Source organism: Bufo bufo, chromosome 3 (assembly GCF_905171765.1).
Source record: "Bufo bufo chromosome 3, aBufBuf1.1, whole genome shotgun sequence".
Lineage (NCBI taxonomy): Eukaryota > Metazoa > Chordata > Amphibia > Anura > Bufonidae > Bufo > Bufo bufo.
The window spans coordinates 327,581,522-327,598,912 of NC_053391.1; the positions used below are offsets into that span (position 1 = coordinate 327,581,522).

Below are 17,391 nucleotides of genomic sequence, written 5' to 3' on the forward strand. Positions count from 1 at the left end.
CAAATTGCGGTCCCCAATGCACAGAACGGCCCAACTACGGCCGTGTGAATGAGCCCTTATTGAGGTTCATTCATCTAGGGACTTGAGGTTTGTTTTAGTCGTAAAATAGTGAAAAGTCCCTTTTTTGACCTGCCGTGCAACAATATTTAGTTGCACAGCCGGTTTTATGTCGTGTTCAGCAGTTGAGCGCTAGTGGGCCAGAGCAAAGGTGGCAAAAAATGTTGGCAAAAAACTACTCCAGTGGAGGCGCACGCCTCCTCATATATTAGGTGAATTTTAATGCAGCGTAGGAGGGAATCTAAGACCAACGTAAAAAGTCGGTCTTAGTAAGTGACCCCCATTGTGTCCTGCATGAAAATAATTTTCTAAGAATAAGGCAGGCCACAATTCATAATATACTTATATTCTGCAATTCCTTGTGGCAATCAAACCCGTGTCTTTTAGGTGCATGTTCTATTTTCTGTGGTGCAGAGGCACAGACCGAATTGCCACTGAAGTGCTCTGTAGTGCTTCCGTGGCCTTCCGGACTGTGCCTCCGCTCCATATCTTCCAGATTGCGGACCCATTACGTGCTGCCATATGCGCACGGCCACCACACGTAATCCTGTAATCTACTGAGTAGTGTGCAGCCTTGTACTTGTAAACCAATTTAGGACATGTTCACATGTGGCAGATTTGTTGCAGTTATTTCTGCAACAGAAAATCTGTTCTATTCATCTGAATGGGGTTGCTTTGGTGGCAACATGTGGATTTAGATGGGGACCGTCTGCCACAAGTCAATATACCCATATACTACAGACTTCTCCTGCCTGCAGTTTCTGAGGCAAGAAGAAGCTTCTTTCTCTTCCCTGGAGCTAATACTAATGTCAGCTGGGTAAGCACAAGCCTCACAAGTCTGAGTCCTTATTCGTTCCCGTGTAGTGTAAATGCTACAGATTTGCCGACGCAGATTTAAAGGGACTCTGTCACCACTTTCTAACCCCCCCTTTTAAAAGTATTGTTATCTCCATGGCGCCCCTGTGATTACAAAGGTGTTGTTAGAAGATAAATTCGCCGTCTCCTTTTGATAAAAAGAGCTTTTATCTAACCTGTCAATCTTCTTGATAAGGTGCCCAGGGCGTTTCTGTTGGTCTCAAGCTGCCGCCCGCCGCCGCCGCTGTTGGTGCCCAGCTCCTCCCCTGATGCTTTCAGCGCCGCCTGAATGTAATGAAATACGCCTCCGGCTCTCGCTCAGTGCCCCCTCCTCCTTTTCAAAGATCCCGCGCGTGCGCACAGGCCTGTGCCTGATGCGCCCGTGCGGACATTTACAATCAGCCTCATTGAGCGAAGTGCGCATGCGCGCACTTCGCTCAACCTCCTAATCAGACGAGCACTGCAGCCGGCCGGCTGCAGTGCTCGTCTGATGAGGAGGTTGAGCGAAGTGCGCGCATGCGCACTTCGCTCAATGAGGCTGATTGTAAATGTCCGCACAGGCGCATCAGGCACAGGCCTGTGCGCACGCGCGGGATCTTTGAAAAGGAGGAGGGGGCACTGAGCGAGAGCCGGAGGCGTATTTCATTACATTCAGGCGGCGCTGAAAGCATCAGGGGAGGAGCTGGGCACCAACAGCGGCGGCGGCGGGCGGCAGCTTGAGACCAACAGAAACGCCCTGGGCACCTTATCAAGAAGATTGACAGGTTAGATAAAAGCTCTTTTTATCAAAAGGAGACGGCGAATTTATCTTCTAACAACACCTTTGTAATCACAGGGGCGCCATGGAGATAACAATACTTTTAAAAGGGGGGGTTAGAAAGTGGTGACAGAGTCCCTTTAAATGTGACAGGTCCGCAGCATTCTGCAGCAGCCGCACAATGGATAAGAATGTCATAAATCTCAAGCACGCGCTTTGTAGAGTGACTGCACCGCAATGTACATCCACAGCATGTCAATTTCTGTTGACAATCGCGGACAAGAATAGGCATTTTCTATTTTGGTTGCGGCCATGTGCGGTCCGCATATTGCGGAACGCACACGGCCGGTATCCGTGTTTTCCACAAAACACTACGGCCGTCTGAATGTGGCCTAATGGAGAGGGGGAAATTCTCATTAAAAACCACATGTAAAACCGTAGCTGCCTTTTTCACTGTATTGTCAGTCACATGTGCACACGCTAACAGTGATGGCCAGCGAACACATGCGGGCTGCCATCTTTAGTAAGGTAGACTCACCCGTCCAGCGATGCACAGGTAAGCCCTTACCTGTGCCTGTGCCGGGAGTTGTTCTGAAATCAAATGCGGTCACCGGGAGCAGGCAGTTCCGAGAACAGCCCGATGAAGGCCCCCGTCGGCTGTTCTCGTAACTGCCTGCTCCCGGTGACCGCATTTGATTTCAGACCGGCTCCCGGCACAGGTAAGGGCTTACCTGTGCATCGCCGGATGGGTGAGTCTACCTTACTAAAGATGGCAGCCCGCATGTGTTCGCTGGCGAACACTGCGAACTCACCATCACTGCACGCTAAGGGTTTAGCAGTAGATTTCTAATTATTAATGCAGGCTCATGTCCCATACAATCTATTCATGTATGATACTGTAGCTCTTAGTTATTGGTGATGAATACACATGCTCACATGTGATCACTTGTGGTTGGTGGACTGTCCGGCAGCAAGGGGATTGCTTAAAGGAAGGGGCATCAATTTTTTTGCTGGTAAACCTAAGCATGGCTCCAATAATCTGATCCAGTGTCCGTCACCAGGGACGATCACTCAACCCCTATAGAATTCATATTTTATCACATAAGTGAAACTTGATATTACCTCGGAGTACCTGAGCATGTGTGCCAGCTGCATGGAATATTTCTTCTAGTATATGTTATACAGAGTCTTCTTTTATCTTTATATGTATTTTATTCAGCCCTTATTCATGTTCCTGTGGTCATATAGCGCTCACATATTCCACATTGCTGTACAGAGATCGCCATTCACATTGGTCACAGCCCCTTTAGTGGGCCATACATGAATGCTTGTTCAGCTGTCAGCTATCTTCTCCAGTCCCCATTCACAAGTACATTCAGCTTGGCTGAGCATTACTGTGTTCTGAGAGGGGAGAGGGGAGTAAGCTGCCACTAGAGATGAGCGAATTTCAAATTTCATGCTTCGTTTGGTGGTAAAAGCAGAATTGCGTTATGGATTCCGTTACCACGGACCGTAACGCAATTCTATGACGGAATGCATAATATTCATTTCGTCATAATAAAAGACTATTGCCTGCATAACGGATCCGTCCCGTTTCCGTTATGCAGGAGAAGACTCCCCTGCATAACGGAAAAGTGACGGAATTTGTTTTGCAGCCCGTAGACTTCTATTATGACGGAATGAATAACGGAATGCCTCTAAAGGCATTCCGTTATGCATTCCGTCATAGAATTGCGTTATGGTCCATGGTAACAGCATCCATAACGCAATTCTGCTTTTACCACCAAACGAAGCGTGAACGAATTTCATAACATGAAATTCGCTCATCTCTAGATGCCGCAGATAACAAAGGTAATCAGGCATGTTGACATCCAACTGTTCAATCCTTCATTCCAGTGTCGGACTGGGGTGTAGATATTATCTGCTCATACAGCAGCAGGCACAGCTAGACTCTACAAGATTATTGATTATGGGGGTCCCTGCAGCGACTTACAGAAGGCAGATCCCTGATGAAAAATGATACTGGCTGGCCTGCCTCTGTACCTACAAGTCATCTCAGCCACCTGATGCATCTATAATAATAAACTGGGTAGTTTGCTAAAAAATCTTTTTAATATGAACATAGGCTGGTTGAGATGCTGTACGCTGCTTATCTATATGTATGGCAGTCAGTCTACTGTGCCATATGCCACTTGTGCAGGGGGTGGGTGACAAGGGGACCACTGGGAAATTCACCAGTTCCCTTGAGGATCAGTCTGAACCTGCTTCTCTACCCTGAGATCTTCCCTTTAGAGAGCAGTCCAGAGGATCCCATACATGATAGATGATGTATGCTAGACTCACCAAAATCAAGCAATGTTATGTGTATGGCCAGCTGAAAGGGGCTCAGAATCCAACTCTGCTATCTCAAACACATCCTGGACCTCATTTCCATAGGAGTCATGAATGAACCCACATCCATGTGTTTTTTGGAGTGTGGGAAGAAACCTGAGAACCTGGCGGAAATCTATGCAAGTATCATATGTAGGCTACATGCACACAACCGTATGTGTTTTGCAGTCCGCAAATTGCGGATCCGCAAAAAAAACTGGATGATATCCGTATGCCATCCGTTTTTTTTTGCGGATCCATTGTAACAATGCCTAAAATGGACAAGAATTGGACATGTTCTATTTTTTTTGCGGGGCTACGAAACAGACATACTGATGCGGACAGCACACGGTGTGCTGTCTGCATTTTTTGCTGACCCATTGAAAATGAAAGGGTCCACATCCTATTCGCAAAAAAACCCGAACGGACACGGAAACAAAATACGTTCGTGTGCATGTAGCCTTATATTGTTTCCATGCATATAGGTTGACAAATAGTTTAGGGGTGGTCACCAAGTTTTTGTAAAGTGATAGCTAGATTTCTTTTACCATTCAGGAGCCTGGGAAAGCTGTATTAGCAGCCTTATTGGTTGTCAGCTAAAAGGAAATTTAAGTTAACAAGAAAGGATAACCTTCCTGAATAGGAAGTCTCTTCATTTTATTTTACTTTGCTGTGTCCCATACAGGTGAAACTCGAAAAATTAGACTATTGAATATTTATTTCAGTAATGAAACTAACATATGAGATAGACTCATTACATGCAAAGCGAGATATTTCAAGCCTTTATTTGTTATAATTTGGATGATTATGGCCTACAGCTTATGAAACCCCAAAGTCACAATCTCAGATCCCCTTTGCTCAGGGAGTATGGATTAATTAGCTGACTAGAGTATGACACTTTGAGCCTAGAATAGTGACCCTTTTCACAAAATTCTAATTTTAAGTTGCATTAATGCAATTCCTTTTCATTTGCATTACTAAAATAAATGGACTTTTGCACCATATTCTAATTTTTCGAGTTTCACCTGTACATTAAGCAACTGGCATAATATACAATATAAAGCCATAGGTAAAACATAGAATGATTTCTACAGTCACATTTCTGTGTATGGACCATTATTTTAAAATGTCCCCAGATTGATGAGCAATAAGGAAAGGGAAGAGATTGAAAACATGTAGAAAACATATGCAGTGGGGAGTGAACAGATGTACAAGGATGGCAAGCAGGGAATACTTTAATTGCAGAACAGGCAGGAAGAAAAGCCTGATGTTGGTAACAGCAGAGGGTCTGGTGCTGGGTACTGTTGGATGGGTGCTTTCACACTATGTCTTTTTTCAAAAATGCCATTTTTTTGTAGAAAAAAAATGCAGTGGCCAGATGTTACATACAGGCATTTCTAAAATGCTGTGGTTTAGCCACAGTGCTCCCTTAGCCATGGATGTAACTACCAGGGTACAGGCATCTGCTATGCCGTCCATCTCGTTTTGCATTATTTCAGTGCTGTGACATCACTGACTTATATTACTGTGCGTAATGTATGAAGGTGAAGGAGGTCATGGTCCAATGGGGCCCCATTCCAATTTTTCTTATAGGGGCCCCATAGGTCCTTGTTACACTTCTGCCCTTTATGTTTTTTCTTTTTTTTACATTGCAGCATGATTTGTATGTGACTGTTTTTTCTGATGTTTTCCCATAGACATCTCTATGACAGCTGAAAAACCGCAATAAAAGTTATGCGACAAAATGCCATATAAAAACACTTGTACAACACATGACTTTCAGGCAAAGAAAGGCAGGAAAAATGTAGATGTGGCAGCACCCTATGTATTTAGAGCAGGGCTCAGCAACCTCCAGCACTCCAGGTGTTGGGAAACTATATCTCTCATCAGGCACACTTGCTTGGCTGTTCTCTAAACTACCACAGAACTGGAAGGAGCATGCTGGGAATTGTAGTTTCACAACAGCTGGAGTGCCGAAGATTGCTGATCCCTGACTTAGAGAGACTTAGGGCTCTTTCACACGAGCGGATGCCGTGCATGTCATCCGCTGCGTGAAAGAGAGCCAAGCCCCGTTCCGGACAGCAGAGACATGGAGCATTAACATGATTGATAATGCTCCGTGCCTCTCTGTGACCTTTTTACTACAAAATCACAGTGAGATAAAGTTGTCATTGTGATTTTGTAGCAAAAAGGTCATAGAGGCACGGAGCATTATCAATCATGTTATTGCTTCGTGTCTCTGCTGTCCGGAACGGGGCTTGGCTCTCATTCACTCAGCGGATGACCCACACGGGAGCCGATCGTGTGAAAGAGCCCTTAGGGTGCTGACACATGTACAGGCTTCTTTATGCCGTTTTTGAAGCCAAAATCAGGTGTGGATCATAGGAGGAGAGAAAGTATCAAGGACAGATGCAGTTTCTCTCCTTTTTTAATCAAGTTGGTTTTGGATTCAAAAACTGCATAAAAAAACCTGAATGTGTGGCAGCATCCTTATGCCTCATTCACATGTCAGTGTTTGGTCAGTGATTTCCATCAGTGATTTTGAGCCAAAACCAGGTGCGGCTCTAAACACAGAACAAGTGCAGATCTTGCACCCGCACTGAATCCAGACCCATTCACTTCTATGGCTGTGCAGGTGAGCGGTAATTTTCATGCATCACTTGTGCGTTGCATGAAAATCGCAGCATGTTCTATATTGGGCTGCGTGAAAATTGCAAGCGTCCCCAAGAAAGTGCGGATGCGATGCGATTTTCACGCATGGTTGCTAGGAGATGATAGGGATGAGCAACCCCGGACCCCATTGAAGTGGGTCCTTCTATCTTCATTCAGCTCACCACGTGGTGAGCGCGATGACGTCAGCGAAGGTCCTTTTGCAGGTCCTTCAAAAGAACAAAGAAGAGGATCCCGGCTGCGCGCTCAAGTGGATGAGGTGAGTTATGTTTTTATTATTTTTTAACTCTCAATTGACATTTTATTTAGCATTCTGTATTAAAGAATGCTATTATTTTCCATTATAACCATGTTATAATGGAAAATAATAAATCTACAGAACACCTAACCCAAACCCGAACTTCAGTGAAGAAGTCCGGGTTCGGGTCTGGGTACCACATTCAGTTTTTTCTCACACGCGTGCAAAACGCATTGCACTTGTGCGGAAAAAACTGAACATCGGAACGCAATCGCAGACAAAACTGACTGCAATTGCGTGCCTACTCGCGCGGGTTTCCCGCAATGCACCCTGAACGCATCCGGCCCTCACCCCGTGTGAAGGGTGCCTATGTCTGTGGAGGCTCCAATCCTGGTTTTGGCTCACAATCACTGATGGAAATCACTGACCAAAGCACTGACGTGTGAATGAGGCTTTAGGATGCTGGCACACAGGGCAGTTGGGATGCAGTTACTGCACTAGCAAACATGCAATCACAGCGCAGTTTTTGATTGTAGCCAGCTGCAATTACTTAAATCATTTAGATCATTTCTCCTATGCAGAACATCAGTGTTTATTTAGGCGTTACACTGGCTAAATTCTATAACTGCGTTGTGAATGCTTGTTTGGTGACACAGTAACTGCACACAGTTTTCAACTGTATCACAACTGTGTACTAGCACTCTCACAGATCTCCTGGTGGATCATATGATCAGCAACTGATCAAAATATAAATCAAGACTCTTCAAGCTATGAGAAATAGGCATTTTGGCTGTAACCTACTAATTTACCAAGATGGTCCAATTTATCACACCGGCAATGGTTTCATATGATTTATGGTTTTATTGTTTCGAGTCAGCACCATTGAATTTACACTTCTATTTGTTCCTTTCATATTTTGGAGGCCTCATAGCAAAGAGCCTGGTGTTTTTTCCCCCTCTATATACTTTAGGCCAATTTCCCACCCTAACAATGTAGTTCCCCTAGAGAGTGGAGTCCTGCACATGTTCTCCCTAACATATAGCAGAGTACATTGGACATTGGCTTGACCTCTTCTATCTACAGGCCCAGTAGCATCCATATACATGCTCTGTATGTTAGTATGTTCACCCTTGGTCATAGAGATTTAGATCTATACGAAATATTGGTAAACTCAGTTGTATGATACATTACCCTGTAATCAAATATACATATCTATCTATAGTGTTTAACAGTTACTGAGGTAAAGTCTCTTAATACAGTGCAGTGTGGTCTTAATGTGTTGAAGAAGATACTGACCCACTCACTATCTTGTTTGTTCCTCCCCAGTTCCAATGAAGAACAGCAGCAGCATGATGTCCTCTCTCACTCTGAATAAAGAAGGCCTCATAGGAGGAGTATCGAATCCAAACGAGGTTTTCTGTTCTGTCCCTGGCCGACTGTCTCTACTTAGTTCCACCTCCAAATACAAGGTGACAGTAGGGGAGGTCCAGAGACGCCTGTCACCTCCTGAGTGTCTTAATGCATCTCTACTTGGAGGAGTACTAAGAAGGTCAGTGGGAATTATTCATACTGTATACCGTTTGGTTACATGTTTCACAATGGGATGGATTAATTTAATGTACCATATATTACTTGGCAGGACAATGTAACCAATGTCTAAAATGACCAACAGGGATTTTTACTTGTACTAATGAGGCATGGAATTTCAAATATCATATCATTGATGGATTTGTGGTGCTTGCAAAGTAGTAATGTTCCTACAATTTTTTTTAAATATAATGGATAGTTTTGTGGGTGTTTTCTAAAGTAGCACAGCTTTCTGGTGTTTTCAACCTTGTGTAAAGCACAAAAAAAGATCATAGAGAAGTCTAATGGCTAAATGGTTATGCATGGCTGTATATGTTTTCCACTCATTTAGCTATATATTGGCTTACCATTGTCTTATATTGTACATCTACAAAAGTGGCAAAGTTTAGGTTTCCTCAAGTTCTATGGACAGACCTACTGTAGTTTCAATTAAAGGGGTTATTTCAGAAAATTGCTGTGTCTGTTCATGATTTGTTAATGGAATTGCAGTTCAGCCCCATTTACTTGAATAGAGATGAGCTGCTATACCAGACACAGCCCATGGGCAGATGTGGCTGTACATGTATTCTGGAAGAAAGCAGATCCCTTTTTGATGATTCTAAGCAAATCCTTAACCTTATGAGTTCACTGTAGATTGATAATAATTACCGCCTGATATTTAAGTTTGTCCATCTTTTCTTTTTAGGGCGAAATCAAAGAATGGTGGTCGTTGTCTACGTGAGAGGTTGGAAAAAATTGGTTTAAATCTGCCTGCAGGAAGACGTAAAGCTGCCAATGTGACTCTACTAACATCTCTGGTCGAGGGTAAGACATACATGGAGTCAAGTACCTAATACTTCTTACAGCCATAGAAACTAGAAGAGTGGAATGACCAGTTTGGACCTGATGGCTTAAATACAAAAAAAGCAATAACACTGTAGAAAACTGGACAAATTCCCTATGCAGAAAGCAGTTACCACTTTGTTAGTGGCACTCAGTAGCATTTGGTGGACAGTACTCATTTGAGTAGTTGGTAGGGGTTTAGGGTTCAGGGGTTTGTAGGATAACATACATTTTGTAATCATTTTTTCTTGTTCTATTTGTATTGAAATAAAAATTATCTAAAAAAAACAACGGGGAATAAAAAGAAGATAAATATTTGTTGTAAAATATTGTCTTGGGGCAAACTTGTGATCAGAATTATTTATCATGTGATGAGTCAGTCGCATAGTAATATTAGACTGGTATCAGAGTGGGGTGAAATGCCCACCCTTAACCATCTTTTTTAAAGTTTCTTAGCAAAGCGTCACAGCTTCAACTGAGAGTATGAGAACCGGATTTGTTATTTCCCAGGTAGTTCATTGTGAAGAAATAGTTTATTCAGTGTTGATCACTCCCTTCTCTATGAAACCATGTTCGAACTTTGTGAAAAGATACAGAGGAAGCAATGGATGGAGATAGACAATGTAGTGTTAATCTATCACTGTGGCACCCTGGGCGGAATATGAAAGCTGCTCAGTTTATGACACAAGTCTCCTAATCAACAGCAGTAGGCAGAATATGTCCTCCTTCATTCGGTGTTTATGCAAATCGCTGTGCCTTTGGCTAATATGCGGAAATACTTTTAATCATGTGTTGTTTTTGGTTTGTGCAGAATAAAGGGAGATAAACACAGGGTAAAGCTGAATATTCTAGTACTTTGATGAGAGCAAGGATTGGTTTAACCTCTGTTTATCTATGTGTCCTCACCATTGATGATGAAGTTACGTAAGGGTCACCAGGCAAGGGCAAGCAGATTCTTTCTTGGAAAGTTCCCATTATGATAACTGTAATGAATTAACTATGGTCTGGGTGAAGTTGAAGAATAGAGTTTTACAGTCTATGGTCCCCAGAATTGTTCCAATACTAGCTTACTCTTAATCCAAATGACCCGTGGTGTCTTAGAATATGCTATTACACAGACAAGATTCATATGAATTACTAGTTGCTTTGGGATTGAGTATAAAGGTAATCTAGAAAATTGGAAACGATAGTGATTACATAGAAAAAGATAGTACTGTCACTGTAACAATGGCATTTTGGTACTGATTGGACCCTTCTCATCTGCAGGTGAGGCTGTCCATCTTGCCCGAGATTTTGGCTATGTTTGTGAGACAGAGTTCCCAGCAAAAGCTGCAGCTGAGTATCTGTGTCGACAACACTCTGATCCCTCTGAGCTCCACACGCGGAAAAACATGCTTCTTGCTACCAAGTAAGTATGACAGGGCAAATTGACCATTTGCTGTGGTTTTGGTGTCAGTTTTAAGTCTGTCTTTGCCGTGTGAGGTTGCGCCAAATTTATAAAATAGTGCACAGTAATAATATACTTGGCGTAAGTGCAATGTGGTGTACATCTATGTCTGTAAAAGTATACCAGGGGTTGCCTGGCGTGGAGATGCAATTTTTAAAAAAGTCGCACAGCATAAATCATACATAAAAGTTATCCAATCAGAAATCCTGACCCAGGGGCGTACATAGAAATCCCTGGGCCCCATAGCAAGAATCTAAATTGGGCCCCCATACCCCATTCATAGCCCCTTAAAGTACCCGTTCCTGGCCACTATATACAGCAGTGTACTAAGATGTGAGGTGTAATTCACAGCTCGTACCGCACATATCAGTACACTGCTGTATATACTATATATCTTAACACACTGCATCTATTGTACCTTTTACCTCACATATCAGTACACGGATGTATATACTATATATCTGTATACACTGCATTTATTGTACCTTTTACCTCACCGGACTGGATTTTAAGTGCCGGTCTGGGTTTTGGCAGCACCTAGCTGTCCTTAAAAGACAGCTGGGCTCAGCAGCAAGGGGTGTGTGCTGGGATCTGAGGCTTGTGCCGTGCTGGAGGGCTGAGACTTGTGTGTAGAGGAAACAGGCCCCCTAAAGCCTGCTATGGACTACTGGCGGTATAACTACCAACAAGGTGATTTTTGCTATGTGGACTTTGCATTGTGTGTGAACTAACACCAAGACTGCAAAGTGACGTTTTGTTTTTGCCTTATGTGTGAATAAACACGGAAGTTTGATTTACGAACTGGTAATTTGCCTCTGTACTGCATCCGCACACCCTGTCTACCAGAGCAAATCCCCACAATTGGTGGAGGATGCCGGCACGCACAGAGAGGCTGGCGTAAACGCCAAAATATTTTTGTTTTCGGGTACGGCTGGATGTCCTGGATTAAGCCAGCTGCTGTTACAACACGTGATGGCTTTACAGACGGCAGGAGCGTCCCAGAGTGTCCATGATGTCCGGAAAGTGGTCCGTGCGGTGATCCCCAAGATGACAGCCTCAGATGACATCGAAATCTACCTGGCGATGTACGAGGTGGCCACAAGGGAGAATCTACCCAGAGATCAGTGGGCTGAGGTCGTCGCTCCGTTCCTCGCATCTGATTCCCAGCGGGTGTATTTTGACTTGCCGGATGATCAAGCGGCCGACTACCAGAAAGTCAAGGGTGAGATTCTGGCAAGACTGGGGGTGAATGTGTTGGTCCGGGCCCAGCGGGTGCATTAGTGCGGGTTCAACCCGGTTGAGCCCGTGAGACCCCAGTATTATAACTTGTATCACCTCTTGCAAAAGTGGCTACAGCCTGACGTGCTGAGCCCCACTGTTCTGGAGGGCTTTGCCATCCCCTCTCCAGCATTGGATCGGCCAGGTGTCTCCTGGCAATGCCCTTGAGATGGTGGACCTGGTGGACTGCTATGAGGCTACCGGAATCTAAAGTGGGGTTCTTATGGGAGGGGGGTGTCAAACCCCGGAAATCTCCACCCCAGGCCTAGAGGTTTGAGACGATAAAACCCGCCCAGGATGTACCCACTGTGGACCTGGCTCGATAGTCTGCTGGCGGTGTCAGGAGCCTGGCCATGTAAGGGCTGAGTGTCCCTTAGTACCTCTCCCGATCATCGAGGTACTGTTTGAGAGAATCGCTATGGATCTCATAGGCCCAGTACCGAAGTCCGCTAGAGGGCAACAACATATCTTGGTCATCCTAGACTACGCCACTTAGTACCCGGAGGCGGTGCCACTGCGACATACATCGGCCAAACTCATAGCTAAGGAGTTAATGGAGATGTTTTCCCGAGTAGGACTACCTAAAGAGGTTTTGACCGACCAAGGGACCCCTTTTATGTCCAAGGTTATGAGGCAACTCTGTAAGTTACTGCACATAAAACAGCTACGGACGTCCGTTTATCATCCGCAAATGGACCGTCTGGTAGAGAGGTTTAACAAAACATTAAAAAACATGTTAAAAAGGGTGGTGTCTAAAGATGGGAAGGACTGGGACCTTCTTCTGCCCTATCTCATGTTCGCTGTGCGAGAGGTACCCCAGGCCTCTACTGGATTCTCGCCCTTCAAACTGCTATATGGCAGACATCCTCATGGTTTGTTAGACGTAGCCAAAGAGGCATGGGAACAGCAACCTACTCCGCACAAAAGTGTCCTTGAGTACGTTACTCAGATACAAGAAAGGATAGAGACAGTGTTACCTCTTGTTGGGGAGCATATGGAGGCAGCTCAGCAAGCACAAAGTCGGATCTATAATCGGCAGGTCCGGATCTTTAACTCGGGTGATCGGATTTTGGTTCTGGTACCGACCATGGACAATAAGTTCCTGGCTAGGTGGCAGGGGCCCTACGAGGTACTCGAGAAAGTTGAAGAGGTAAATTACAAGGTACACCAGCCAGGGTGGCGAAAGCCAGAGCAGGTTTACCATGTTAATTTACTAAAACCTTGGAAAGATAGGGAGACCTGTACTGAAGACAGCCTGCGGCCTGGTTTTCTAGGGGAAGAGTTTCCGGCCCCTCTGTCTGATGCAAGGGAAGCGGTTGCCACAGTAAAAATTGCTGACAGCCTCTCCTCTAAACAGGCTCTGGAGGCCAGGGAGTTTGTTAGTCCGAACACGGATGTGTTCTCGGATCTCCCTGGACACACTTCCGCAATCCAACATGACATTGTCACTGAGCCTCAGGCAAAAGTCTGGTTAAAGCCATACCGGGTACCCGAGGCCGGTGACAAGCCATCTCGGAGGAAGTGCAGCTAATGCTGCGGCTAGACGTCATCAAGGAGTCTAAAAGTGAGTGGGCCAGTCCTATAGTCTTAATACCCAAGCCAGACGGGATGTTATGGTTTTGTAACAATTTTCGTAAGCTGAACGAGATAGCTAAATTCGATGCATATCACATGCCCCGGGTGGATGAGCTAATCGAGAAGTTAGGACAAGCACTGAATTTTTCTGTTTTGGACCTCACGAAAGGGTACTGGCAGGTGCCCTTAATGGAGGCTGCCAAAGAGAAAACTGCCTTCATCACGCCTGAGGGGCTGTATCAGTATAAGGTGTTACCCTTTGGTCTGCATGACGCCCCGCCACTTTTCAACGTCTAATGGACATTGTGCTTCGTCCACACCGGCGGTTCGCCTCGGCTTACCTGGATGATATTGTCATTCACAGTACCAACTGGGAAAGGCACCTACCCAAAGTACAGGCCGTAGTGGACTCCCTTCGGAAGGCTGGACTAACAGCTAACCCAAAGAAATGTGCGATAGGGTTAGAGGAGACTAAATACCTAGGGTATGTCATTGGGCACAGAGTCATCAAACCACAAGTAAACAAAATAGAGGCGATACGGAATTGGCACTGACCTGTCACCTCTAGTCAAGTAAAGTCGTTCCTTGGGATAGGGGGCTATTACATGAGGTTTGTCCCCCACTTTGCTACGATAGCTGAGCCATTGACAGGGCTCTTGAAGGGACATAAGTCCGCGATCGGGCGGAAGAGGCGTTCTCCGCTTTGAAGTCGGCCCTGTGTGGGTCCCTGGTTTTGGTGACGCCCGACTTCAAGCGGGAATTTATAGTACAGACGGCTGCCTCCGAAGTAGGCCTCAGTTCTGTACTGTCCCAGGAAGTCAACGGGAAGGAGCATCCCGTTGTATTCCTTAGCCGTAAGCTCACCCCAGCCGAGACCAGGTACAGTATAGTGGAGAGAGAGTGTCTGGCTATCAAGTGGGCACTCGAGTCTCTCCGCTATTATCTGTTGGGGAGAAAATTCTGCTTGGTGACTGACCAATCCCCTCTCAAGTGGATGAGCCAGGCCAAAGACAGAAATGCCCTGGTCACCCGATGGTTCCTTTCCCTACAGAACTTTAAATTTACAGTGGAACACAGGGACAGGCCGGTTACAGGGAAACCTGTCCCGAGTACATTCTTTGGCGAGTGTTCACCCCCTCAGGGTTAAACAAAGGAGGGGGGGGGGGGGGGGTTGTGTATGTGACACAGTGAAGGGTATGGCCTGGGAAAACAGGTATTTTCCTCCCAGCATGTGCTGCTGGGCTGATTTGCAGCCAGGTGGGGTCAAACACCGGACTGGATTTTAAGTGATGGTCCGGGTTTTGGCAGCACCTAGTCCTTAAAAGACAGCTGGGCTCAGCAGCAAGGTGTGTGTGCTGGGATCTAAGGCTTGTACCGTGCTGGAGGGCTGAGACACGTGTTTAGGGGAAACATGCCCCCTGAAAGCCTGTTATGGACTGCTGGAGGTAGAACTGCCAACAAGGTGATTTTTGCTATGTGTACTTTCCATTGTGTGTGAACTAACACCAAGACTGCAAAGTGACATTTTGTTTTTGCCTTATGTGTGAATAAACACCGAAGTTTGATTTAAGAACTGGTAATTTGCCTCTGTACTGCACACCCTGTCTACCAGAGCGAATCCCCACAATATATATATATATATATATATATATATATACACTGCTCAAAAAAATAAAGGGAACACAAAAATAACACATCCTAGATCTGAATTAATTAAATATTCTTCTGAAATACTTTGTTCTTTACATAGTTGAATGTGCTGACAACAAAATCACACAAAAAAAAATATGGAAATCAAATTTTTTAACCCATGGAGGTCTGGATTTGGAGTCACCCTCAAAATTAAAGTGGAAAAACACACTACAGGCTGATCCAACTTTGATGTAATGTCCTTAAAACAAGTCAAAATGAGGCTCAGTAGTGTGTGTGGCCTCCACGTGCCTGTATGACCTCCCTACAACGCCTGTGAATGCTCCTGATGAGGTGGCGGACGGTCTCCTGAGGGATCTCCTCCCAGATCGGGACTAAAGCATCTGCCAACTCCTGGACAGTCTGTGGTGCAACGTGACGTTGGTGGATAGAGCGAGACGTGATGTCCCAGATGTGCTCAATTGGATTCAGGTCTGGGGAACGGGCGGGCCAGTCCATAGCATCAATGCCTTCGTCTTGCAGGAACTGCTGACACACTCCAGCCACATGAGGTCTAGCATTGTCTTGCATTAGGAGGTACCCAGGGCCAACCGCACCAGCATATGGTCTCACAAGGGGTCTGAGGATCTCATCTCGGTACCTAATGGCAGTCAGGCTACCTCTGGCGAGCACATGGAGGGCTGTGCGGCCCTCCAAAGAAATGCCACCCCACACCATTACTGACCCAATGCCAAACCAGTCATGCTGGAGGATGTTGCAGGCAGCAGAACGTTCTCCACGGCGTCACATGTGCTCAGTGTGAACCTGCTTTCATCTGTGAAGAGCACAGGGCGCCAGTGGCGAATTTGCCAATCTTGGTGTTTTCTTGCAAATGCCAAACGTCCTGCACGGTGTTGGGCTGTAAGCACAACCCCCACCTGTGGACGTCGGGCCCTCATATCACCCTCATGGAGTCTGTTTCTGACCGTTTGAGCAGACACATGCACATTTGTGGCCTGCTGGAGGTCATTTTGCAGGGCTCTGGCAGTGCTCATCCTGTTCCTCCTTGCACAAAGGCGGAGGTAGCGGTCCTGCTGCTGGGTTGTTGCCCTCCTACGGCCTCCTCCACGTCTCCTGATGTACTGGCCTGTCTCCTGGTAGCGCCTCCATGCTCTGGACACTACGCTGACAGACACAGCAAACCTTCTTGCCACAGCTCGCATTGATGTGCCATCCTGGATAAGCTGCACTACCTGAGCCACTTGTGTGGGTTGTAGACTCCGTCTCATGCTACCACTAGAGTGAAAGCACCGGCAGCATTCAAAAGTGACCAAAACATCAGCCAGGAAACATAGGAACTGATAAGTGGTCAGGTCACCACCTGCAGAACCACTCCTTTATTGGGGGTGTCTTGCTAATTGCCTATAATTTCCACCTGTTGTCTATCCCATTTGCACAACAGCATGTGAAATTGATTGTCACTCAGTGTTGCTTCCTAAGTGGACAGTTTGATTTCACAGAAGTGTGATTGACTTGGAGTTACATTGTGTTGTTTGGGTGTTCCCTTTATTTTTTTGAGCAGTGTATATATATCTATAAAAAATATAGAGCAGTGCACTGATGTGAGAAGTACAAGGTATAATAGCGTACTTCTATATATCTTAACACACTACATCTATTATACCTTGTACCTCACACTGCTGTATATAACATACTGTATATCTGTACCCACTGCATCTAATATACCTCGTACCTCATATATCAGTACACTGCTGTATATACTATATATCTTAACATACTGCATCTATTGTACCTTTTACCTCACATATCAGTACACTGATGTATATACTATATATTTGTATATACGGCATCTATTGTACCTTTTACCTCACATATCTGTACACACTGCATCTATTATGCCTTGTACCTCACATATCAGTACTCTGCTGGGTACACTACATACCAGTGTACCACTGCATCTATTATACTGTATAATAGATGCAGTGTGTGTGTGTGTGTGTGTGTGTGTGTATATATATATATATATATATATATATATATTATAGAGCAGTGCACTGATGTACAAGGTATAATAGGGCAGTGTGT

The 17,391-nt window shown here is 45.2% G+C and overlaps 1 protein-coding gene across 1 annotated transcript in view; it reads left to right on the forward strand.

Moving 5' to 3' along the window:
- TFAP2E (transcription factor AP-2 epsilon) overlaps window positions 1-17,391 on the forward strand; it is a 36,394-nt gene that overhangs the window by 17,304 nt on the left and 1,699 nt on the right. The window contains exons 4-6 of the mRNA XM_040424378.1: window positions 8,274-8,496; window positions 9,220-9,338; window positions 10,623-10,764. Coding sequence (XP_040280312.1) covers window positions 8,274-8,496; window positions 9,220-9,338; window positions 10,623-10,764 — 484 coding nt within the window. The remainder of the gene's footprint in view (window positions 1-8,273; window positions 8,497-9,219; window positions 9,339-10,622; window positions 10,765-17,391) is intronic.